General features: G+C 54.2%; 11 protein-coding genes across 11 annotated transcripts; 5 read left to right on the top strand and 6 right to left on the bottom strand.

The window, feature by feature from the left end:
- Positions 1 to 11: 11 nt before the first annotated feature.
- CLAFUR5_09159 (uncharacterized protein) lies at positions 12 to 1,576 on the top strand (the record flags this gene model as incomplete). The annotated part of the gene is made up of 2 exons (XM_047908307.1): positions 12 to 41; positions 95 to 1,576. 2 exons carry the CDS (start codon positions 12 to 14, stop codon positions 1,574 to 1,576), a joined length of 1,512 nt encoding a protein of 503 aa, XP_047766769.1.
- A 394-nt stretch (positions 1,577 to 1,970) lies between these two features.
- On the bottom strand, positions 1,971 to 2,558 carry CLAFUR5_09158 (GTP cyclohydrolase 1; the record flags this gene model as incomplete). The annotated part of the gene is made up of 2 exons (XM_047908306.1): positions 1,971 to 2,240; positions 2,280 to 2,558. The coding sequence occupies 2 exons, from the start codon at positions 2,556 to 2,558 to the stop codon at positions 1,971 to 1,973; spliced, it is 549 nt and encodes a 182-aa protein (XP_047766770.1).
- Positions 2,559 to 3,167: 609 nt separating this feature from the next.
- Positions 3,168 to 6,620, top strand: CLAFUR5_09157 (Adenine phosphoribosyltransferase; the record flags this gene model as incomplete). Its single annotated transcript, XM_047908305.1, has 1 exon — positions 3,168 to 6,620. One exon carries the CDS (start codon positions 3,168 to 3,170, stop codon positions 6,618 to 6,620), a length of 3,453 nt encoding a protein of 1,150 aa, XP_047766765.1.
- Positions 6,621 to 6,706: 86 nt separating this feature from the next.
- Positions 6,707 to 7,334, bottom strand: CLAFUR5_09156 (uncharacterized protein; the record flags this gene model as incomplete). The annotated part of the gene is made up of 2 exons (XM_047908304.1): positions 6,707 to 7,038; positions 7,100 to 7,334. The coding sequence occupies 2 exons, from the start codon at positions 7,332 to 7,334 to the stop codon at positions 6,707 to 6,709; spliced, it is 567 nt and encodes a 188-aa protein (XP_047766766.1).
- Positions 7,335 to 8,280: 946 nt separating this feature from the next.
- On the top strand, positions 8,281 to 9,667 carry CLAFUR5_09155 (uncharacterized protein; the record flags this gene model as incomplete). The annotated part of the gene is made up of 2 exons (XM_047908303.1): positions 8,281 to 8,966; positions 9,016 to 9,667. The coding sequence occupies 2 exons, from the start codon at positions 8,281 to 8,283 to the stop codon at positions 9,665 to 9,667; spliced, it is 1,338 nt and encodes a 445-aa protein (XP_047766767.1).
- A 218-nt stretch (positions 9,668 to 9,885) lies between these two features.
- On the bottom strand, positions 9,886 to 10,089 carry CLAFUR5_09154 (uncharacterized protein; the record flags this gene model as incomplete). The annotated part of the gene is made up of 1 exon (XM_047908302.1): positions 9,886 to 10,089. The coding sequence occupies one exon, from the start codon at positions 10,087 to 10,089 to the stop codon at positions 9,886 to 9,888; it is 204 nt and encodes a 67-aa protein (XP_047766768.1).
- A 798-nt stretch (positions 10,090 to 10,887) lies between these two features.
- CLAFUR5_09153 (uncharacterized protein) lies at positions 10,888 to 12,402 on the bottom strand (the record flags this gene model as incomplete). The annotated part of the gene is made up of 2 exons (XM_047908301.1): positions 10,888 to 12,291; positions 12,373 to 12,402. The coding sequence occupies 2 exons, from the start codon at positions 12,400 to 12,402 to the stop codon at positions 10,888 to 10,890; spliced, it is 1,434 nt and encodes a 477-aa protein (XP_047766761.1).
- A 989-nt stretch (positions 12,403 to 13,391) lies between these two features.
- CLAFUR5_09152 (Acyl-CoA synthetase ACTT5) lies at positions 13,392 to 15,052 on the top strand (the record flags this gene model as incomplete). Its single annotated transcript, XM_047908300.1, has 8 exons — positions 13,392 to 13,622; positions 13,922 to 13,996; positions 14,027 to 14,200; positions 14,237 to 14,344; positions 14,399 to 14,612; positions 14,670 to 14,731; positions 14,813 to 14,899; positions 14,960 to 15,052. The coding sequence occupies 8 exons, from the start codon at positions 13,392 to 13,394 to the stop codon at positions 15,050 to 15,052; spliced, it is 1,044 nt and encodes a 347-aa protein (XP_047766762.1).
- A 353-nt stretch (positions 15,053 to 15,405) lies between these two features.
- CLAFUR5_09151 (uncharacterized protein) lies at positions 15,406 to 16,625 on the bottom strand (the record flags this gene model as incomplete). Its single annotated transcript, XM_047908299.1, has 5 exons — positions 15,406 to 15,720; positions 15,777 to 15,970; positions 16,025 to 16,170; positions 16,222 to 16,469; positions 16,521 to 16,625. The coding sequence occupies 5 exons, from the start codon at positions 16,623 to 16,625 to the stop codon at positions 15,406 to 15,408; spliced, it is 1,008 nt and encodes a 335-aa protein (XP_047766763.1).
- Positions 16,626 to 18,007: 1,382 nt separating this feature from the next.
- On the bottom strand, positions 18,008 to 19,313 carry CLAFUR5_09150 (Serine/threonine-protein kinase csk1; the record flags this gene model as incomplete). Its single annotated transcript, XM_047908298.1, has 3 exons — positions 18,008 to 19,042; positions 19,092 to 19,194; positions 19,252 to 19,313. 3 exons carry the CDS (start codon positions 19,311 to 19,313, stop codon positions 18,008 to 18,010), a joined length of 1,200 nt encoding a protein of 399 aa, XP_047766764.1.
- Positions 19,314 to 19,660: 347 nt separating this feature from the next.
- CLAFUR5_09149 (Dihydrolipoyl dehydrogenase, mitochondrial) lies at positions 19,661 to 21,373 on the top strand (the record flags this gene model as incomplete). The annotated part of the gene is made up of 4 exons (XM_047908297.1): positions 19,661 to 19,805; positions 19,856 to 19,935; positions 19,997 to 20,701; positions 20,756 to 21,373. 4 exons carry the CDS (start codon positions 19,661 to 19,663, stop codon positions 21,371 to 21,373), a joined length of 1,548 nt encoding a protein of 515 aa, XP_047766691.1.
- Between the last annotated feature and the right edge of the window lie 8 nt (positions 21,374 to 21,381).

The raw sequence follows: 21,381 nt of genomic DNA, 5'->3' as shown, positions 1-21,381 counted from the left end.
GACGGGAGGCGATGATCCACAGGCGGCGGACTGATAGAGTGGTAAGTTCTGTCAGCAATCATGACAATTTGTATCGCCGCTGAACCACATACAGTTCGTGTTCGCGGGACTTCTTGCTGTGGCCTTTCTGATCAGATACGTCCGTGTCAACGAAGCGCGTACGCTCAGCTTCCCAGGACTTGGGGCCTTGAAAGCGTGGACGAACTATACGTACGTGGACAACAACACAGCGCCATTGCGACCACACACCTCCTACTGCGATGCGCTTGTCGCAAACGGCCTCAAAGATCTGGTAGTTGTCATCAAGACAGGCTCGACCGAGATATACGGCAAGCTCCCGATCCATCTGACCACTACCTTGGCCTGCGAAGCACTCACATATCGAGTCTACTCCGACTACCCTCAGTCCTTTGGTCATAATCTTGAAGTCCGCGATGCGCTCCATCCAGTTCTGAAAGACGTCCTGGGACAGTCCAAAGATGGGTTTGCATACGACAAACTTCTGAAGCATATCAAGAGCGGTGCCGATCCTGGAGAGATTGCGAAAGAGTCTGCGAGGCGGCAACAGTTGGGGGAAGAGGCCGCAAATGGAGGCGACAATATCTCGCGAAGGCTGGACAAATGGAAATTCTTGCCCATGATCTCGGCTTGTGCAGACGAGGAGTTCGCAGGCAAGAAGTGGTTCTTCTTCATGGAGGCTGATACTGCGGTGTCATTGCCGAATCTACTGATGCAGCTGGCGACTTTCGATCCTACCAAGCCGATCTACGCTGGATCGCAAACCATGATTGGACATATGGAATTCGCTCACGGTGGATCAGGAATCTTGATGTCGGCGCCCGCGGTCGGTATCGTGCGAAAAGAGTATATGCGCAACCAACGGCACTGGGATGTGACACTAGCCGATCGCTGCTGTGGAGATCAGATACTTGCCGAAGTTCTCTATGCGGCGGAGACGCCAGTCAGACTGACGACCAGCTTTCCGCTCTTCCAAGGAGAGTCCGTCATAAGCCTCGACTGGAGCGAGAACCACTGGTGCCGTCCTGCTATTTCCTGGCACCATGTCGATGCCGCTGCTGTCGACAAGCTCTTCCACTTCGAACGCTCCTGGCGAAGTTTCAGACCTGCAAACATACCCATGCTGCATCGAGACGTCTTCCTGGGCCTCGTCATGCGTCGCATCAAGTCAGCTCCACATGGCAGGATAATAGATTGGGACAATCTCAGCGCCGATTGGGTCTTTGAGCAGACTGGGAACAGTCCTGATCCTGCAGCATCCTACCATAGTGCGGCGAGTTGTGAAGGGTTCTGTACGCAGGAGGCAAGCTGTATGCAATGGGCCTGGAGGAAAGGATCATGTCGTGCAAATCGTCGCGTGAGGTTCGGGTGGAAGATCGGTATGATGCCAGATCAGGGCAGTGCTGGCGATCGAGTCCCGAAGGCCCGGAAGGATGAGTTGACTGGCGCTGTTAGTGGGTGGATGGTGCAGCGGATCTTGGATGTCATGGTGAAGAGGAACTGTGAGGAGGTGAAAGAAGTATGGGTGAAGAGGAGGGAAGATCGAAATCAAGATTAGTGTTGGATGTTCTCGTTAGCTCTGCCGCTGTCAGCTTTTCATTGCGACTGTTCTCATGTATGGAAGACTGGCATCTCTTGAGAGTCCACGTCTGTATATTAGACACGATGGGGGTAATCAGCGGTTGATTGTTCATGAGCGACACCACCCGACACATCGAGCCTCATGTGTCTCTTGTAGCACCGCGATACGATGGTGGCATGAGCGAGAGAGGTGTGATGTCAATGCCTGGTTCGTTGATGAAACAAGATTGCAGGGGCGGTGGGAGGAGCTGTGCACCTGTGGTGGTGGATCATGCCAAGAATATCACGTGAGAGCGCGAACTGAAACACCGCCTCATCCTTCCTACCTCGTATCCTCTTCTGCCACTTCTTCATCTACGCCCATCGTATTGTCAACGCCGAAGCATACTACGGAACTCCTCATACATCTGTGCATCGCGCAAGAAGATGCCTGTCCTGGAGAGCGTTGTCGTGACGGTTCCCACCTGCTGCACGCCTCGCATTGACATGCACATGTGAGAACATTCGGCCATGACCACAACGCCCTCCGGCTGCAACATCTGCTCGATAGCCTCTGCCACCTGCTTGGTCAAACGCTCCTGGACCTGCAGCCGCCTTGCATAGACCTCCACAATGCGCACGAACTTCGACAACCCCAGCACCTGGCCTCTTGGTTTGTATCCGATGTGGATCTTGCCAACAAACGGCACAAGATGATGCTCGCATAAGCTCGACACGTCGATCCCCTGGACTACTACGATGTCATTGCAATCGACGGTGAATATGGCATCGTTGGTCACGACTTCTGGGTTCATGCCGTAGCCTGAGGTGAAGAACTGCAAGGCTTTGGCAAAGCGCTCCGGAGTCTTGAGTAAGCCTTCACGATCAGGGTCTTCGCCCACATTGGCCAGTATCGTCTGGGCAGCGGCAGCGATGTTTGCTCTGCGCTGGTCTGTGTCGTCATGAACGGGTTGTTGCATATTACCGCCTATGGATTGTGTCAGTACGGAACCGTGCAAAGGAAGCAAGTGGCCATCCTTACCTCCTGAAGTGCTACACTGGCTGCTAACACTGTCTTCAGTTTCCAATTGCCTCTGCTGGGATGTCTCCACCACTGTTGATGAAGGATGGGTCTCGTTTGGCATGGTTGGCGTGTCGTTGGTCATCATGAGACCAATGTAGTCGCGAACTATTGCAATACAGAAGCATGGCTGACCCAAGCACGACACTACTTTCAACGCAGCCGACTTCTTTATGCTACAGCAAGCATTCCCGGGAGATCTAGCTGAGACTTCCACACGCGCTATGCATCGGCTGCTCTGGCATCGTCCGAAAGAGCTTTGGAAGGCCGCTTGCCTGCAGCGCTGTCCGCAGCAACAAAGACGCAACCCGCTCTCCAGCGGAAAACTCGCAGATGCATGCTTATGGAAGCGTGTCTACAAGCTGCGGTCTTCCATGGCAAACACGCCGTGCGTGCATGCCGCAGATGTGGCCATTCACGTATGTTCTATGGCGTCTCTGCATGATGCAAGTCTCCCATTCGTCACAATCACCGCGAGTCACTTATCTTCTCAGCTGCCGAACGGGCCATGAACACTACTCTTTCCCCAAAACTCCCTGCGACCATGACAGCAACCGCAATGGCCACTCTAGGCGAGCTGAAACACGCCCTGAAAGCGGCAGCCCCATCCGTCAAGCGGGAAAGGCTCTCGGAGAGTCAATACGAGACAGGCTTTGATCTTCTATTGACTGGCACAACAGTCTATGAAGACTTCATCCATCCTGAAGTTTGTCGACAACTTACTGATGGACCTCGGGGCCCAATCTCTGTCCTGGAGATCGGACCTGGTCCACGAACCGTTCTTGCAGCTCTACCTGAGGTTCTGAGGCGAAATATCACACAATACGTCGCGTTCGAGCCCAATCATACTTACGCTTCTTCGCTGGAAGAGAGTCTGCTCTGCAGAGAAGGCGCAGCATCTCCTCTACCCTGCCTTGATGGTGCAGCCACAATCTACAAGAAGCCGTTCTTTCTGGGCAACGATCATGATGATGTTAGCATCGAACAATCCCACGGAGCGTTCGACATCATATTGTTTTGCCACAGCATGTATGGTATGTCTCCGAAGCGGAGCTATATCGAGAAGGCACTTCATCTGCTCAAGAAATCCGATGGAGCCAAGGTCATTGTCTTCCACCGCAATGAGAGTTTGAACTTCGATGGTCTGGTCTGTCAACACACTGCTTCCTTCCCAAAGGGCGTGGTACATGTGCCTGACCTGGATAACAGCTTGGACAGCTTCGCCTCCTTCGTTGCTGGTGAGATCTTGCCGCTGTCTGAAGAGGGCAATTTTGCTCAACAGGAGTGGCGCAAGATATGCCGCGAACTGAGCCAGAGATCCCAATCTGGTGGACACGTCTTCAGTTCTCCCGAGCTTATGGTCACCTTCACTCACGGCTCACTTGAACTGGAAGAAATTGTAGCCAAAGTGCCTACAGTGAAGCTGGACAAGATAAAGAATCCCGAAGCTCGGCACCGTCGTCCAGCATCGATCGTCAAGCCAGCAGGGATCTGCCAGGTTCAGGGCTGTGTTCAGTGGGCCATAAAGCATGGCCTTACCTTGGCAGTACTTGGCGGCAGTCACGGAGCACACTGCATTGTGGACAATGTGGTCTCAGTCGATATGAGCTGCTTCGACCAGATCAGCATTCACCGCAGCACAGAGTCGCCTGGGCCGGATTCTGACACTCTCGTCATTGTCGGATCTGGCTGTAAGGCTGGCGATATCGTCCATCGCACCATGGAACACGGTCTAACGGTACCTCTCGGCTCCCGTCCAAGCGTGGGCGCAGGACTTTGGCTCCAGGGTGGCATCGGACACCTCTCAAGATACCGTGGACTCACGTGCGATACTATAGTCGGCGCTGTGCTGGTCAGTGTCGACGATGCCAGAGTTGTCGTTGTCGGCGAGGTACCAGATGACCATCTTCCTCAGAACGCAGTACGGCCAGAGAACGAAGCAGAGGTCCTGTGGGCTATTCGAGGCGCTGGCACAGATTTCGGCGTCGTAACGAATGTTGTCTTCAAAGCCTTCCCTGTGGAGACCTTCCTGACGACGAACTGGAAGCTACCTCTGAACGACGAGGTGGAAGCACAAGGCAAGATCGATGCCGTCAACAAAACTGCTGCTACTCTCTACACACGGAACTCGGTTGACATGTATCTCTACTGGGACGGTATGCGGCTAAGCTTGGGCGTCAGTCTATATGGGGCAGCATCCCCGGGTCTCACATTCGAGGCCATGACTCCGACGACCATGTGCTTACGCTCTCTCCTTGGCACAGAGACCAAGTCCGAGACGTGTGACGGCATACAACTCTTCGAATCAGAGATGTACATGTCCGGCATGCACGGCGGCCACGGGGGTGGCAAGACCTCTGCCTTCAAGCGCTGTGTTTTCCTTAGGGATATTGGCACTCCAGAAGTCGTCAACGCCCTCCTCACAGCCATGCAAACTCGATCATCACCACTCTGCTATCTCCATCTGCTGCAAGGCGGAGGTGCTATTGCCGATGTCAAGTCTGATGCTACTGCCTTTGGCTGTCGCGACTGGGACTACGCCTGCGTCATTACAGGTGTGTGGAAGCGCGATCAAGACGGCACTGCAGCTGCAAGGGCAGCGGTTGAGTGGGTGTATCGTGTTGTGGGAGATCTGTTGCCCTTGAGTAGTGGCATCTATGGCGCAGATCTCGGCCGAGATCCCAGAGATGCGGATCTTGCTGCTCATGCTTTCGGACCCAATCGACTTAGATTAGGGCGACTGAAGTGGAAGATGGATCCGCATAGAGTGCTGGCTCACGCCTGTCCGCTTCCTCAGAAGCCACGCGGTCCAAGGCTCATCATCCTCGTGACGGGGTCCCACGGTGCTGGGAAGGACTATTGCGCTGCCGCCTGGAATGATGAACTCGATGGAGATCAGCATATCGTTCACGTGGCCAGCATCAGTGATATGACGAAGAAGGAGTATGCAGCTTCTGTGGGCGCCAGCTACGAGAGGCTACTGACCGATTGCGAATACAAGGAAAAGCACCGGCCAGCTTTGACAGCATTCTATGATCGCCAAGTCGCAGAACGACCCAATCTGCCAGAGCAGCACTTCTTGCAGGTGGTTCACGAGCATTCAGATGCAGATGTGCTTCTGATCACAGGCATGAGAGACAAGTCCCCAGTCGCAACCTTCTCGTATTTAGTGCCATACAGCAGAGTGCTCGAAGCCCGTGTCCGCACAAGCAATCACAACATAGCAGCTCGGACTGGCTCTGGGATTTACCCAAACAATAACTCACCCGCGCCATCGGCAACGACATGCCCCCCCGACTTCATCTTCGACAACGACACGCAGGGCAGCGAAGAAGCCAAGAAATTCGCAAGCCACTTTCTCCTCCCCCTCCTCCAGACAGATCTAACACATCTCGCCGACATGGTGCGCTCAACACCAAACCATCCACGCTCGGGAGTAAACTTCCACCACATCCTAGGCATCGCGCAGCACCCAGATGGCCTAGCCTTATGCACCTCCCTCTTGCGCGACCTCTTCTCAACATCCTGGCCCAAAATCGACACGATAGCTTGCTGTGAAAGTGGCGGCTTCATCTTCGCATCAGCACTTGCCACAAACCTCAACTTACCCTTAGCCCTGATCCGCAAGGCTGGGAAACTTCCGCCTCCGACTTTTTCGGTTGGGAAGGAGTCTTCGTATATTTCGTCGCTGAGCGGGACGGCGGAGGGAGAGGAGACGTTTGAGATGGAGAAGGGGGCGGTGGCGAAGGGGAGCGAGGTCGTGGTGGTGGATGATGTGCTTTCGTCTGGGAAGACGGTTTGGGCAGTGCTGCAGCTTCTGCGGAAGGCGGGGGTTCGGCCTGCGGATGTTACGGTTATGGTGGTTGCTGAGTTGCCTGGTCATCGGGGTCGGGAGTTCTTGCGCATGAGTGGGTTTGGGGAAGTCAGTGTTCGGAGCCTTTTCGTTTATGGTGGTGCGTGATAGCAGGTTAAGATACTGGGTGAAGTAGGTATTACGGGTGTGGTGATTTCATCATAGCGATCAAATATACGGTTAGACCTAGAACATCAATGCACCAACATCAACCGCCCATCCTCATTCGTGATCCTCTCATCCAAATTAACAGCATTACGCCGCCACCCTCCTCGCCCATCGCCAAGCTCCGCTTCAAAAACCCTCCCACCCTCAGAAAGACGCATGTCGCGCGCACTGGCTGCGAAATTACCCCCTTTCGCCCAATGAAGCGCACCATTCGTGTTCGTGAAACAGTCATTCAAGTCAATATCCGATCGGACGTGATGGCCATGAGTATTGCAAGCATGAGCGACGAGTCTGGCGCCTTCCAGATGCACGTCACGACAAGAGGCGTGGAAGTTGCCAGCGAGCGCCGCCGTCGCGCCTGGGCTTGTTAGCATTTGTTATGGTGGGGATGGGGCAGAGCGCGTACTAATGGTGCTTACCATGTCGCTTCTTCTTGCCATGCGAAGAGTCAGAGTCGGAGGAACTGGACGAGCTAGATGAGCTGGAGCCACGGCGTCCACCGTGCTGTTTGTGCTTCTTTTCTTTCTTGTGCTTCTTCTTGTACGTGTCTTGGAGCATGCTGCCGGCTACGGCTCCGCCGATGCCGCCGAGGACACCATGGCCCATCTTGTGCGCACCGAAGGCGCCTGCTGCACCACCGGCTAGAGCACCCATAAGACCGCGATCGCCTTCTTGGCCGGGCGCTGGTGGATATTGCGCTGCTGCGGCTGGAGCACCATATTGCTCTGCGGGACCGCCGTCGTGGCCTGGTGCTGGCGGGTGTGCATGAGGTTGATCATACTGTGATCGTGGTCAAGCTGAACACAGCCACAGGTCAGCGGCCCTAAGGCAACAGCTCTCGGCTCGAGCGAGCCGATTGCACGAATGAGATGCTGCTGTGGCTTGTGTCGGTAGGTGCGGAGGCCTCAATACTTCAAAGTATTGCAGGCTGAAGAGGAGGAGGAGGAGGAGGGGGAGGAGGGGGAGGAGGAGGAGCAGGTGTAAAGCGGCACCGGAAACAAGAAAAGGAAACAGCCGAATGCGCAACGTCCGTGCTCTTGTCTCGTGGAGATTACTAATTAGAGGCAATACACAATATGCTACGCCATTTCAGATGTACATGGCCTGAGGCTAAGCGACAGATACTTTCTGCCACCGCAACGATGCATCGCGTACATGTGGAAAACACTGCAAGAACGATTGCACGCTCATTTCCTTGCCCCACGAGCTTCCTAATATGCTGGCAATCGCCCGCTCACGTTTTGCTTCCACTTCCGGAGGATGCGTCCGCAACACACAGCATGTTCGTCGAGCATCTACAGTCTCGATCACGATTCAGCCATCATCACAGGACATCAGTTCTGGTATCCTTCGGCCAAGAAACCTCGAGGCAGCCCGAGGCAGCAGTGCGAAGTCTTCATCGCGACGGCCTCGTCGTGCGCTCAGATGTCGTGCCACATGACCAGCTGAACAAGCTCAATTCCAGAATGGTCGAGGATGCACGAGCTCTACAGGCGCGTGGAAAGGACATGCCATTCAACTACAATGTGGGCAAAGTCGTGAACCAGACTATGACCACTTTAACGTTCATTTCGGTGCTGATGTTCTTCTAGGCAACTACATGCCCGGCATGAACCCTCCGCAATCGACGAAGTTCTCGAATGAGGTGAAAGCCAGTCTCACATGGCACAAAATCATCTGGGATCACGCCAATCGTTGGCTCAAGTATGCCGACGATACCATCAAAGGCAAAGTACAGCGCAAGCAGAAGCCCGTCCTGATCTGTGGTTCCAAATTCATGAAATACCAAGACCCAACAGATTGTGTTCGGGACAAACCAGGCGGCAAATGTGTCAAGAAGAATGGCAAGGAAGTTCTCATCAACGATCAGTTCGCCGCGCAGATCAAGGGCGGCGACAGCATCTTCGAGATCGCGACCCCGTACTTCAATCAGTACGCGACAATGAGTGACCCGGAATACGCAAACCTGCCCAAGGACCAAGATGGCGACCAGCACTTTTGCAGAGGATCATTCGGTCAGAGTACCACTATCTGGTTACCGAAGGGCAAGGAACTCGTGCCAGTGGTCATTCTGTGCACAAGCACGATCATGGGTTCGACTAGAGGTCTCGAGGAGCCAGACATGAGCGAGCAACCCGTGACCAAGAATATCGATAGCATGGCTGTGAGGTCGCTCAGTCTGTATCAGGAGCTGTTCAAGTTGCAAGGTGGTCCGGATAGCAAGGAGATGGCTTACGATAAGCCCGTCCGTTATGGCTTGACGACGACTGGCCAGCTCGAGAATGGGTAAGCATTGAACTTACGCGGGCATATTCAGAAGCTGACGAATACCTAGATTCCCAGGACGCCTCGAGGCCTGGGCCAAGCGAGGAACCGAAGACAAGCCCGTCTACGCCTCCACGGGCACAGACTCCCTCTGGATGACCATGTACGACCAAGCCGTCGACAAAACCGGCAAACCAAAAGCAACCCGCGTAGAAAATCTGCAATCCCTGAACTGCCCAAGCACATACGCCTGGTTCGGCCTCGTCTCCTTAATGAGCTCCCAAACCAAACAAATCTGGGGCACAGGCCTCGCCCAACCAGCCGACAGCCCTTGGCAACCAGTCTACGCCAAAGGCCGAAACGCCCCCGGCTCTAAATACATTCAAGCCGCACTCGAAACAAACTCCGATTGCTGGTGTGCTGACGCGGACGACGGGCTGGCGTGCAAGTTCGTACAGGATGGGGAGCAATCGCTTCCTCTGAGGCCTGCGAATGAGGTTGTAGCGGGGCCTTCTGGTGATAAGGGGAAGAGGCCGGCTTTCGCGCCTGCGGCGGGTGGGAGGGGGAAGGAGAGTGAGCTTGCTACTATTAAGTCGGGGAGGCCTAAGACGAAGGAGGGGAACTCGAAGGGGAGCAAGTCCAAGGACGGGAAGAAGGACAAGAAAAAGGGAGGGGATGCAGATGATAGTGGTAGTGGAGCTGGTCTGGCTGGACAAGTCTGAGCCGGAGACGCTATCCGCTGGTGCAGTCCACCGTCGCTGTGCCTGGAGAATTGTCACTAATCGGCCTCCCGATCCCAACATTTACTGGCTGAGAGGCCTCTCTCTACCACGACATACATTCGACAACAGTATGGGATCTGCTCTATACCACAACAGTAGCATAAGGATAGCGGGTACGGAGCACGGCGTTGGGGTCGTGGGGATAGTAAGGTGATCGCTCAAACTTGGAGCACCATGATATTTGGCACGTGTTGGCTAGGGCTTAGGTGAGCGGTGTAACCCTTGACTTCAGTGGTGAGGCCGGTGATCCACTGCTCCAGTGGGCTTGCAGCCGCACGCTGCTCGACGGCATTGTTGGAAGCGGTTGGGGCAGCAGATGCCAGGAGGGACAAAGCCGGAATGGCGAAAAGTGAGAACTTCATGGTGATGATGGTAGCGAACTTGTGTGGAAGTAAGTGTACTGATGAGATGATTGCGAAGACAACAAGCTTGACGAGAGGACTTGTCCATTCATATACCACCATGATCGGCGCATCTTCATGCACGTTGCTTCACTACTTCACGGCGGTGCAACGCATGGCTCAACAACATTGTCGATCTCTCGCTCTTCATCGCCGTCGATGCTGCACAGTAGCACATTTGCAAATGCTATGATGATGAGTGCAGTCTTGCCGTTACTTTTCGGTTGTGCTGTCGAAGTCAATGTATGCATACATACACCAAAAGCGGAAGTTCCACAAGCTCTTCAAAGTCTAAGCGCTGTCCGTGCTGAGGGTGCAGCGGTCGATCTGGCGTAACGTCATCTGTGAATCTTGACGTCTGCGAATGTCTCATTTGCTGAGACCCACGTGTAGTCGATGGCACAACGTGTTGAGGCTCCTTTTCAGCGACAGATATACCGCTGATTGGGCAATATGTGCAGCACATCGACACGGCACGGGTAAGCCAGAATGAGGTTCTTCTCTTCATGCAGGAATCGCATTGGTATAAGCTTTTGCAGCCGGACGACGATGCCTTCGCTGGCACGGCTGGCTGCTTTCGCTGAATCGTATCTGCTTCTCATTCACCGATGCCATCCGGAGTTGCCACATACCAGTCTTGCTACCGTGCCGCAGAGATCCTAATGTTGGGACCGCCGCAGTAGTGGCTATGTTGACTGGACTAGTCTAGTTTTGCAATGCCCCTGATCGGATATCTGACGTACTCATTCGTGCGTTTGCTCAGTCGTCATTGCCGGCCGTATGATCCTCAATGCGCAGGTCGTCGGTCTTCTTCAACTTCCAGAGAATGACCATAGTCTCGATCACAGTGACTGCCAGTAAGCCACTACCCAAGCCAATCCACAGCCCTCTGATTCCGAGATGCGGTGGCCCCAGCTCAAGGTAGATGGCCAATGGTGTTGCATACAAGTAGCCAAGGACGAATGTAACCCAGGCTCCTATGCTCTGCCAACCAAAGCCTCTGACGACACCGTGCGGCCAATTTTGCGTAGCATCGAAGACAACAAGTATTGCCACAAATGGTAGCGTGATTCGAATAATCTCAGCTACTTCGTCGTCATGGATCAGGAAGCGTTGGATGAGAGCCATTATGCCGATCGTGAGTCCGAAACACAAGACGCTGATAAGTCCGAAGACGAGAGCGTGCCACCTCATCAATTTAGTCATAGAAGAGGTGAAGCCTGCACCAATCAGCTGGCCGATGCGTGTGCTGGAAGCGATGGAGGCCGAGAAGGGAATGTGCCAAACTAGAACAGCAGTCGTGCTGAGGAAGGTCTGAGCCGCGAGTGCAGCTGTCCCTAGATAGCTGGTGCAGGTCAGAATCTCGAACTGTAGCCACTCGCTTAGGGTCATCAACGCTCCAGGAATTGCAAGCCAAATCATACTCTTCCATTCGTGGTTCCAATACCCTCGGATCTCCTTGGTCGATGGCCAGCACTTCAAGGTGGATCTATTCACGAAGATGGCATAAGCAATGAGTAGAATTGGTCGCAAGCAATTGGTGAGCGAGGTAGCTAGAGCAGCGCCTGCAACTCGCATTCCAGCTGGAACGACCAAAGCCCAAGTCAATGCGATGTTGATAGGTAGACAGGCTAGCAGAACGTAAAACCCGGCGGCGAAGTTTCCTTGCGCCTGCATGAAGCGCTTTCCAGCCTCGAAAGATGCATATCCAGGGACACCAATGAGTGAAAAACGCAGAAAGCTTCCGGCGTTCTCTATCAGTGGCTTAGAAGGGACCTTGACAAGGATCAGGATGTGCTCGGCAAAAAGCCAGAGGAGAGCAATGGGGATTGCCACAATGTGGAGAAAGATCGTGAATCGCACTGTATGCATGCCAACATCGGTCATACGTCCAGCACCATACGCTTGTGAACACAAGGTGTCAAGCGCAGTAGCCATGCCTTCGAAGACAGCATATCCCAGGATGTTTGAAGTCGTAGTGCCCAGACTGACTCCAGCCAACTCATCCGTGGACAATCGAGAGGCGACCAGGATGACCACTATCTGGTAGACATACTGGAGCAAGTACGTCAATGCCAGAGGGCCAGAATATCGTAGGAGGATCCAAGTCTCGTCCTTGAAGGTGATTGCTTTGATGTTTGAGAGGGTTTCCTCGCTGCCAGCCTGGGTTGAAGATCAATCCTCGCTGTCGCTGTGTCCACTGCGTCTACCGAGCAGAGGGTCTCGTTCCGTCGCGCGCTCCACGGCGCTCTCGGGGTGTGTAGCCAGTGACATCGTCTGAAGGTGGCATTGGGGAGTGTGTAAGAGAGTAAGAGATGCGACGAAATTTGAAGGTCGAAGATGTGGCAACGCGCAAGCCACTCACCTGCACTGACCTCGCATTAGTTCGGGCCGTATTCTCTAGCGTGTGGCACAGGCTGGGCTCGTGCATTCAGTGAACCTGATTGGCGGTACTGGCGGTCAATGAAGTCGATCAAGACAAGCAAAGATATGCCCTCGTACTCTGAGATGCGAGCACACGATGCTTGATGCCAGAGGCTTGTTAACGGCAAGTCTTCTGGCTACATAGAACTTAGAAGGTCAAATCTCGGGAGATTAGAATAGTTCTATGTCAGCTTCTCGGCAAACCGCATCCCGTAACACAGCATTTCCCTCCTTCTGCACCACGACAACGACATCACTTCCTTTCTCGTGCCTTCAATCGCGCCCGATGCTTCAGAACTGGGCCCCAGTGGTGCACACGGACGAGTCTGCCACGTCCCTTCGCTGGAACCTCGCCCTTGGAACATCACAAACATCCCTCTTCCGACTCGCAGCGATGGCTGGACAGGCAAGAAGCGAGGGGAAGTGGTGTCATGGCGGCATTGAAACAGACGTTCAACCGTACAGTCCCAAGTATCACATGTCAGAGACCTGCCTCGTGGTGCGGTTGTCCTTCACCAACAAGACGTGGTCGATGCAGACTGCTGTCCCTCCGACTCCCATATTCACCGCCTTAGCCTCGAAGCTTCACGGTGTGACCGTGTGAGGCTGAAGGTTAAGCTCATTCCCCGTCCCGAGCGTTGCCAGTGACATAGCCCATTCGGCAGACAACGACCTGAATTGTGTAAACCCGAACACAAGCAAATAAGCTGCCGATGTAGTCTCCTGCTGTGCCGCATCGGCAGACGATAGCCATTGGCAAGACAAGGTAAGTATGCCGTCATCTTCCAATTTATTCAAGTCTCAATCAAGCTGGAGTGTAAGAGCTTCAAGAAGTCAAGATGGTCTTCAAGAGGGAAGATGAGCTGAACATCCCAGGCAAGGACCTGATCTCATGCTACTTTGACAACCCGAAAGTCGACGACAACAAGCCAGTCTACATCGATGCTCAGGATCCGGAAAGACATTACACCTTCGGCCAGGCACGCAGCACGATCCGGAAGCTTGCAGCAGGGTTCCGCAAAGCAGGCCTGAAGAAAGGCGATACCGTCTGTCTGCACGGGTTCAACGATGTACGTAACAACACACGACAACGATTATAGTCCCACTAAGCACATCCTACACGTCCTGGGCATAGTTTTTACAACCCCTGTTCTTCCACCTTTCCTCATTAGGAAGGATGTATCCACTGCTTGGCGTAGCTCACTACCTGGTGTGTCCTCCATTGTTGGCTATTACTGCCTCGCAGCGTTCTTGCATACTCTTGCATATACGTTGTATGTCCTTAGGTGTGAGCTTGGCCCATTCTTGATAGTGAGATTGAAGGTAGCAACACCTTCTGAGATGGACATGGATAGCCGGAAGTGGTTAGTGTAAATACAGGGGGTGTAAAAACTATGCCCAGGACTGTAGCAGCGGAACTACAGGCTTGCCAAAAGCAGCTACAGTCCTGGGCATAGTTTCAACCACACCCTAGGAAAAACGCCTCATGGCCACGCCGATGTTCCGCGTCGCCACAGCCCCCTGCACGCACTTCTCCCCCCTCCACAACGGCGTCTCCACCTACATAATGCACCGCTTCGCCCTCGAACCCTACCTCGCCTCCATCGAGAAATACCAAATCACCGACGCCGCCACTGTCCCTCCCATAGTCCTCGCCATAATCTAATCCCTGCTACGCCACAAGTATAGTCTCAAGAGCATAAAGTTCGCAACATGCGGCGCCGCCCCACTGGAGAAGAAACAACAGAAACAGTTCCAAGAGTTATTGAGTGAAGGGGCGCCGTTCACGCAGGTATGGGGCATGACGGAGACGACGTGTATTTGTACGAATTCTCCGTTTCCGGAGGATGATGATACGGGGTCTTGTGGACGGCCTGTGCCGGGGGTGGAGCTGAAGTTGGTGGATGTTGCGGATGAGAACAAGGTCCTGAACGACTATGGCGTAAGAGGGGAACTCTGTGTGCGAGGCGAGACTATCATTCGCGGGTATTTGGACGAGAACGAAACGGCCAAGGCCTGGGATGAGGATGGATTCTTCCACACGGGGGATATTGCGTACTGTGATAAGGACACGGGGAAGTGGTATATCGTCGATTGAAAGAAGGAGTTGATCAAAGTTCGGGGGTTCCAGGTTGCGCCGCCGGAGCTGGAGGCGGTGTTTGTTGGAGCATCCGGGTGTGTATGATGCGGCTGTGATTGGTGTGAAGGTCGGAGACGATGAGTCGGAGTATCCGAGAGCGTACATTATGAAGAGGGATAGAGTGAAGCGGCGGTGATGAGGTATATGGGAGAACGGTTGGCGAAGTTTAAGAAGCCGGATGGGGGTTTTGTGTTTACGAATGAGATTGTGAGTACACATGTGTGACGGAGAGGGCTGGCGTGATGATGTTGCTAACAGATAGTGTAGCCAAAGAACTCTAGTGGAAAGATTCTGAAGAAGGATCTCAGGGAGCGGGCGGCGCAGGAGATGAAGAAGGAGAAGCAGACGGCGAAGCTGTAGTCTGCAGGAATGGGATGAAGGGAGAACAGGCTTTGGAGCCTGTGCAGAGAGATGTGCTACGAGACACGAACGTCATGGGTATAATGTTGACGAGGATTGTCTTCTCGCCATAATAACTTGTCTGATGATATACATTAGGAAGAGCAACAAACACCACATCCACGCAGCTTTCCTCTTCCCGATGCTCCACTGAATCTCGCCGGAAGGACGATTACACCACCCGAGTGCCATTGGCGATAGCATTGCCCTTCTTCGAGCCCAACGATGGACGCGGGATGCGCAAATTCCGGTGCGTAGGTCTACACAGCAACGTCAGCATATTCTCTTCGACCCTCTTCAGTTTTCTTACTCACTTACGCTGGGTGAGTGGTAGTGTCATGGTGAACAGCATCGTGGTGAGCCGCAGTACCATCGGCAGCAATGGGGTGATCGGCAGCCTCCGAAGCTCGCACGCCCTCACCAAGTGGCGGGGAGTCCTTGCGGTCGTGTGCGTGGTGGCCACGGGTAGTGCCGTTCTGGTGCGCCATGATTGCGAAGTCATCATCGTAGTCGCGGAACTTGAGACCCATGCGGGCGGGGTCGATCTTGCGGTGGAGGAAGAGTAGGGCGATGGAAAAGAAGGGTTTGGCCACGATGTCGCAGACTCCGTAGAAGACTGCTTCGGAGGTCTGCGATGAAGCGTTAGCATGAAGCTGCCATGGAGACCTTATTCTGATGGACGTACCGGTGCGATGACGTTGCCGCCTTCAGAGACGCCCCAGGCGATGGGGTAGCAGATCCAGGAGAGGAGTAAGATGGTCATGGGGAGGATGTAGGCGCGGGATACATCGCTGCCAAGATGCCTGGCGTACTTGCGTCCTTGCCAGATGAGGTTCCAGAGTACCACGCAAAGGGCAGCGCAGCCGAAAGCGAAGAATCCTGTGACCGTCAGTCTGCCGTACATCATGATTAAAAGCTTTCAGGAGCACATACCCCATTTGTAGCCGCTCGTAGTCACAGCGCCGACAAGACCCATGATGATCATGAACTCATCCATGAAGATTGTCAAGAAAATCAGAGGAGCTGGCGCGCCGGCCGTGAGGAACAGGGTCAACAGAATCAGCGGCGTGCTGACGAACCTATAATATGGTCAGTATGGCTATATGACGAGTCTGCGGGACTTGACTTACCAGTCGCAGTAGCGCACCCAAAAGATCTGACGTGCATCACCACGAACATCAGAATCCTGCCTCGAGAACTCGACCTCGATGGGTGTGAACCCCAAGTTGGAACCCATCGCGTAGTATGCGACACATGCCGTGAAGTGATAGGCAGCCACCAGGTAGAAGAAGAGGCGGTTGGTGCGGTGCTTCGTCAACGAGGAGGCGAGGAAGACGATGGCGAAGAAGCCCATGAAGGCGCAGACGGCATAGTAGAACTGTTGAGGTCAGTGGTTGCATACAGCTTCTTACGCGCGACCGATACATACGTCAGAGCCTTGCCTGGTGATGTGAATATCTGCTTCTCGGCCATTGGCGAAGGGAGGGTTGTCGAAGATGGCATTGTTCGTGGCGCGGGAGTGGAGGATACTCATGGCTGCGGTGGTATGATGACGACTTCGGCGTGAGCAGCAACGACAGAACGATAGGAACGGAGGGAGACTGTAGCTTTCCAAGCGCCGCGGCGAGCGCAGTATATCATCGACACCTCAAACCTCTATTCAGAACTCTCATCTCCCGAGTTGATGTTTGGGAATCGTAATACTGGTGTCACGACAGCAAGGGTGGTGTCTTTGCCTCTAGATCTGCCCGAGCTGGGTTGCTAGGGCAGCAACCAGTACGGAGATCACTGAGCGGTACCTGCATGTGTGGGAGAAGCCCCAAGCAGGAAAGACCTCGCTGCAAGTTTCAGGATATGTACACACTCTTGGGCCCGGATCGTGAGTTGACCTTGTTGGTGCGTGAAGTTCGACAAGGTGCTTGAGGCTATCGCGCATGAAAGTCAGGAAGTTGACTTGTAGTAGACTCCACCGACAAAGGGTGATGCCAGTCAGGCTGCGGTGGAGCCAGATCTGGATAAACACAAACGAGTAGTCTGCGTGAGCTGTGGGTTTGACTGGCCAGTTCACCCTTGATGTGACATTTGGCGATTATCGTCGGACACCAGAACCCCGCATTAGTGTGATGAGAAGAAAGGATGGCCAATGCCATGAGGTTTGTGATACAGCAGTTTGAGGCTCACAAACTTGTTTCGAACCTTGATTGTAGAGACGTTCTGGTCTGCCCGAGGGCTTGGTGTGTGGACTAGACTGAGTAAGGAATCTGGTGGTATGATGGTCGTGTCATTGTCTCAAGGCCGAATGGTCATGCGCTTCACATGGAGAAAACCACGCTGTGTTTACTGTCCAGTTCGAGGCCAACTTGTCGAGTGAGCAGATTCTGCCGCAGGAAGTGTCGTGAAAGCAAGCTTGTGTCCGTGCGATTTGAGAGTCAGGAACAGCTTGATTTTGGTCAGGTACACGCAAGGAAGTGGTAAGGCCTGAACTGACTTTGCGCCCGCACAGAAGCTTGACATTGGAAACTAATTGTCTTTGCGCGGTAGCCGATCGGTACTGTAGAGCGATTGTTGACGACCGTCGGCCATCAGTCCGTTCTACCGACAGCCTGAAGCATACGCTGTTGCCGGTCGCTGTATCGTGATAGACGAAAGTGGCAGCGAGTCGGGGTGCGGTCTCGGTCGCCTCGCTTTTTATCGAGTCGTGTGCTGGATAGACAGCATATCCTGGCATCGAACGCGGTCAACTGACTCGGCCCTATAGCGTGATGACTCCGAAACAATACATTGCTTGGCGAGGATCCTTCGAGCAATGACAGGGCAGAACTGCCCACGGCCGGTTCTGGTTGTCGCGGACTGTTGTCGCACTTTCGGACTCGCTACAATGCAGCTGCTGCTGATCGATGTCCTTCACGACTGTGATTACCCAAAGTAGGCGTGCTTCAGTGCCTCTTCGGCACTCATTCTGGCTGCACTTTCGTAGCACACAAGATTCGACACAAGTCCTCTCGTGCTTTCATCAGCCGTGGGCAAGATCTCTTCCCAAGATTTGGCAGGATACTTGACGAAGTTCATCTTTCCCCAGTCCGGCATATTTCCCGCTTCGGGCCACGAGTTCAGATCAGGCGTACCTAGGGTCGAAAAGATGCTCTTGATCAACGCCAGCTCGCTGCCGAGATCGCCTGCATCGAACAAAGTCTGGCCGTTCAGACATACCACTTGCGCCGCTACACATCCCGCTGCCCACATGTCCAGCTTCGTACCATACGAGGTATGGCCAAAGAGAAGTTCTGGTGGCCGATAGCAAGTCGTACCAACATCTAGGATTTTCTGATCTGCTGCTTCGGAGGCTGGATCTGAGGGTGACCAAGCGATGCCGAAGTCTGCGATGTAAGCTGGGCCTGCGGAAGAGGCTAGCAGGATGTTCGACGGCTTGACGTCTCGATGGATGATGCCAAGACTGTGCAGATGCGCGAGACCCGCGAACAGATCTCGCAGGACTGTTTGTCGAGACTGCGGCGTGAGCTTCTGCTGATGGAGCAGCTGGTTGAGGTCGAAAGGCATGTATGGAAAGATCAGCACGAAGCGATGGCCACTGTGTCGGAAGGTTTCGAGCAGTTCGATAACATGTTCGCTCTTGGTCGCTACGAGGAGGCGTGCTTCTCGACTGGAGTCGTGAGGTGGCTGTTCCATGGCTGGCGTTGTGATCTTGAGCGCCACAACCCTTGGCTTACCATTGCTGTCTGCCATGTCGGGGTCCGCAGCGCGAAACACCTCCGAGAACAGACCATCATTGAACTGTTCAGCATTCGTGTACTTCCCGATCGCAGCGCCATGAACAGGCAAGTTTGGATAGATGTGTTCGTCCACATGGGGATCTGCTTCTGCTGGGTGATGAGATTGTGCTTGGGCTAGCAGCAGCTTGACCTGCTTGGCACAGAGCTCATGGTATTCTTGCTGATCATCTTCAGCAGCTTCACGACGTGGCGGGCCTTGGGTGGCATACCAGATTCAACGCATTCTTACGAGCGGCCTCTTCTGACGTCTTGGCGTACTTCTTTGCCTCGCCGGGGTCGCAGTCTGGGTGGGCTTGCTTATATGCCGTGACGCTACAGCCTGTCAGTAGTGACATCCCCAAATGTCGTCTCACTGAGGCACTCACTTGCATTTCGGTGGTATGCTCGAGCCTGACGGTGAAGGTGACGGCCCTGCGCCAGTCGTCTGCCATCGTGGGATCGGGGGGAGGTGCAGTCTCAACGACCTACCTGATCACACAGCACACACGCAACTCTCAGCTATACTCTGATGGCTATGTGCAGCGCCGTGCAGGTGAAGGTATCTTCAGTGATGTTGATGCCCCGGGCAGTGACGGGCTCGGTAGACTAGAACTAATGCGGCGGCGGATAATGTCGGCGAGTCGGACCTTCTCTCATCTCAACTTTGAGCTTTGGATGGCCCTAGTTGCCTAGCACGCCTAGTTCTAGCACATTGCTGCACCTTGCTCCAAACAACCACGCCTCGCACCTCAACACCACTCCCGCCCTCTCCTGATCTCTCGTGCCATCCTCGGCGGTCATGTTCAAGTTGGTCATTCCCAGAGTGGCCTCGCGCACTGCCGCGCTACGGACAGCATCACCTCAAAGTACCTTCACAGCACGACCATGCGCTTCCCTACTACAGGACAGACTATCGCAACGAAGAGGATACGCCACACCAGCTGGTACGGAGACAACACAGCGGACAGCCTGACGATATACTAACATTCGACAGAGGAGAAGGACCTCGTAATCATCGGTGGTGGCGTTGCTGGATATGTGGCCGCCATCAAGGCTGGTCAGGAAGGCCTCAAGGTGCGCAGACACTGCAGACCACCAAGTAATTGAGCAATGCCTAACACAGACTTCACTCCAGGTCGCCTGCATAGAAAAGCGTGGCTCGCTCGGCGGAACATGTCTGAACGTCGGCTGCATTCCCTCAAAATCCCTCCTCAACAACTCGCACCTCTACCACCAGATCCTCCACGACTCAAAACACCGCGGAATCGAAGTCGGCGATGTCAAGCTCAACCTCGAACAGATGATGAAGGCAAAGGAGACCTCCGTATCGGGCCTGACCAAGGGTATTGAATACCTCTTCAAGAAGAACAACGTTGAGTACATCAAGGGCACTGGCGCATTCGCGGACGAGCACACTGTGGCAGTCAACCTGATCGATGGCGGCGAGACAAGTGTGCGCGGAAAGAACATCCTCATCGCAACTGGTTCGGAGGCCACGCCGTTCCCAGGACTCACCATCGATGAGAAGAAGGTCATCACATCTACTGGAGCCATTGCTTTGAAGGAGGTGCCAAAGAAGATGGTCGTCATTGGTGGTGGTATCATTGGTCTTGAGATGGGCAGCGTCTGGAGCAGACTGGGCTCTGAGGTCACAGTTGTCGAGTTCTTGGGCCAGATCGGCGGTCCAGGCATGGACGCTGAGATCAGCAAGAACATCCAGAAGACTCTTGGCAAGCAGGGCATGAAGTTCAAGCTCAACACCAAGGTCATGTCCGGCGACGACAGCGGCGAGACTGTCAAGCTTGAAGTTGAGGCCGCAAAGGGTGGCAAGCAGGAGACGGTACGTCTGAACACCCCTCTACTTAAGGAATGCACAACTAACACTCCCTCCCAGCTCGATGCAGACGTCGTTCTCGTGGCCATCGGCCGCCGCCCCTACACCCAAGGCCTCGGCCTCGAAAACATTGGCCTCGAAACCGACGACCGTGGCCGCCTCGTAATCGACAGCGAATACCGCACAAAGCTCCCCCACATCCGCGTAATCGGCGACTGCACTTTCGGGCCCATGCTTGCACACAAGGCCGAAGAAGAGTCCGTCGCAGCAATCGAGTACATCACCAAGGGCTACGGCCACGTAAACTACAACGCCATCCCATCCGTCATGTACACACACCCCGAAGTCGCGTGGGTAGGTCAAAACGAGGCGGAGCTGAAGGAGCAGGGCGTGAAGTATAAGGTTGGAACATTCCCCTTCAGTGCAAACTCGAGGGCGAAGACGAATTTGGATACCGATGGTATGGTGAAGTTCCTGGCGGATGCGGAGACAGATCGCATTCTCGGAATTCACATCGTTGGACCGAACGCGGGAGAGATGATTGCAGAGGGCACATTGGCACTTGAGTACGGCGCATCGACGGAGGACGTTGGCAGGACGTCGCATGCTCATCCTACGCTGGCTGAGGCGTTCAAGGAGGCTGCTATGGCCACTTATGGCAAGGCAATTCACTACTAGACGATGGT

The sequence above is a fragment of the Fulvia fulva genome, chromosome 9, assembly GCF_020509005.1.
Source record: "Fulvia fulva chromosome 9, complete sequence".
Taxonomy (NCBI): Eukaryota; Fungi; Ascomycota; class Dothideomycetes; order Mycosphaerellales; family Mycosphaerellaceae; genus Fulvia; species Fulvia fulva.
This window is presented reverse-complemented; position numbering and strand designations above follow the sequence as displayed.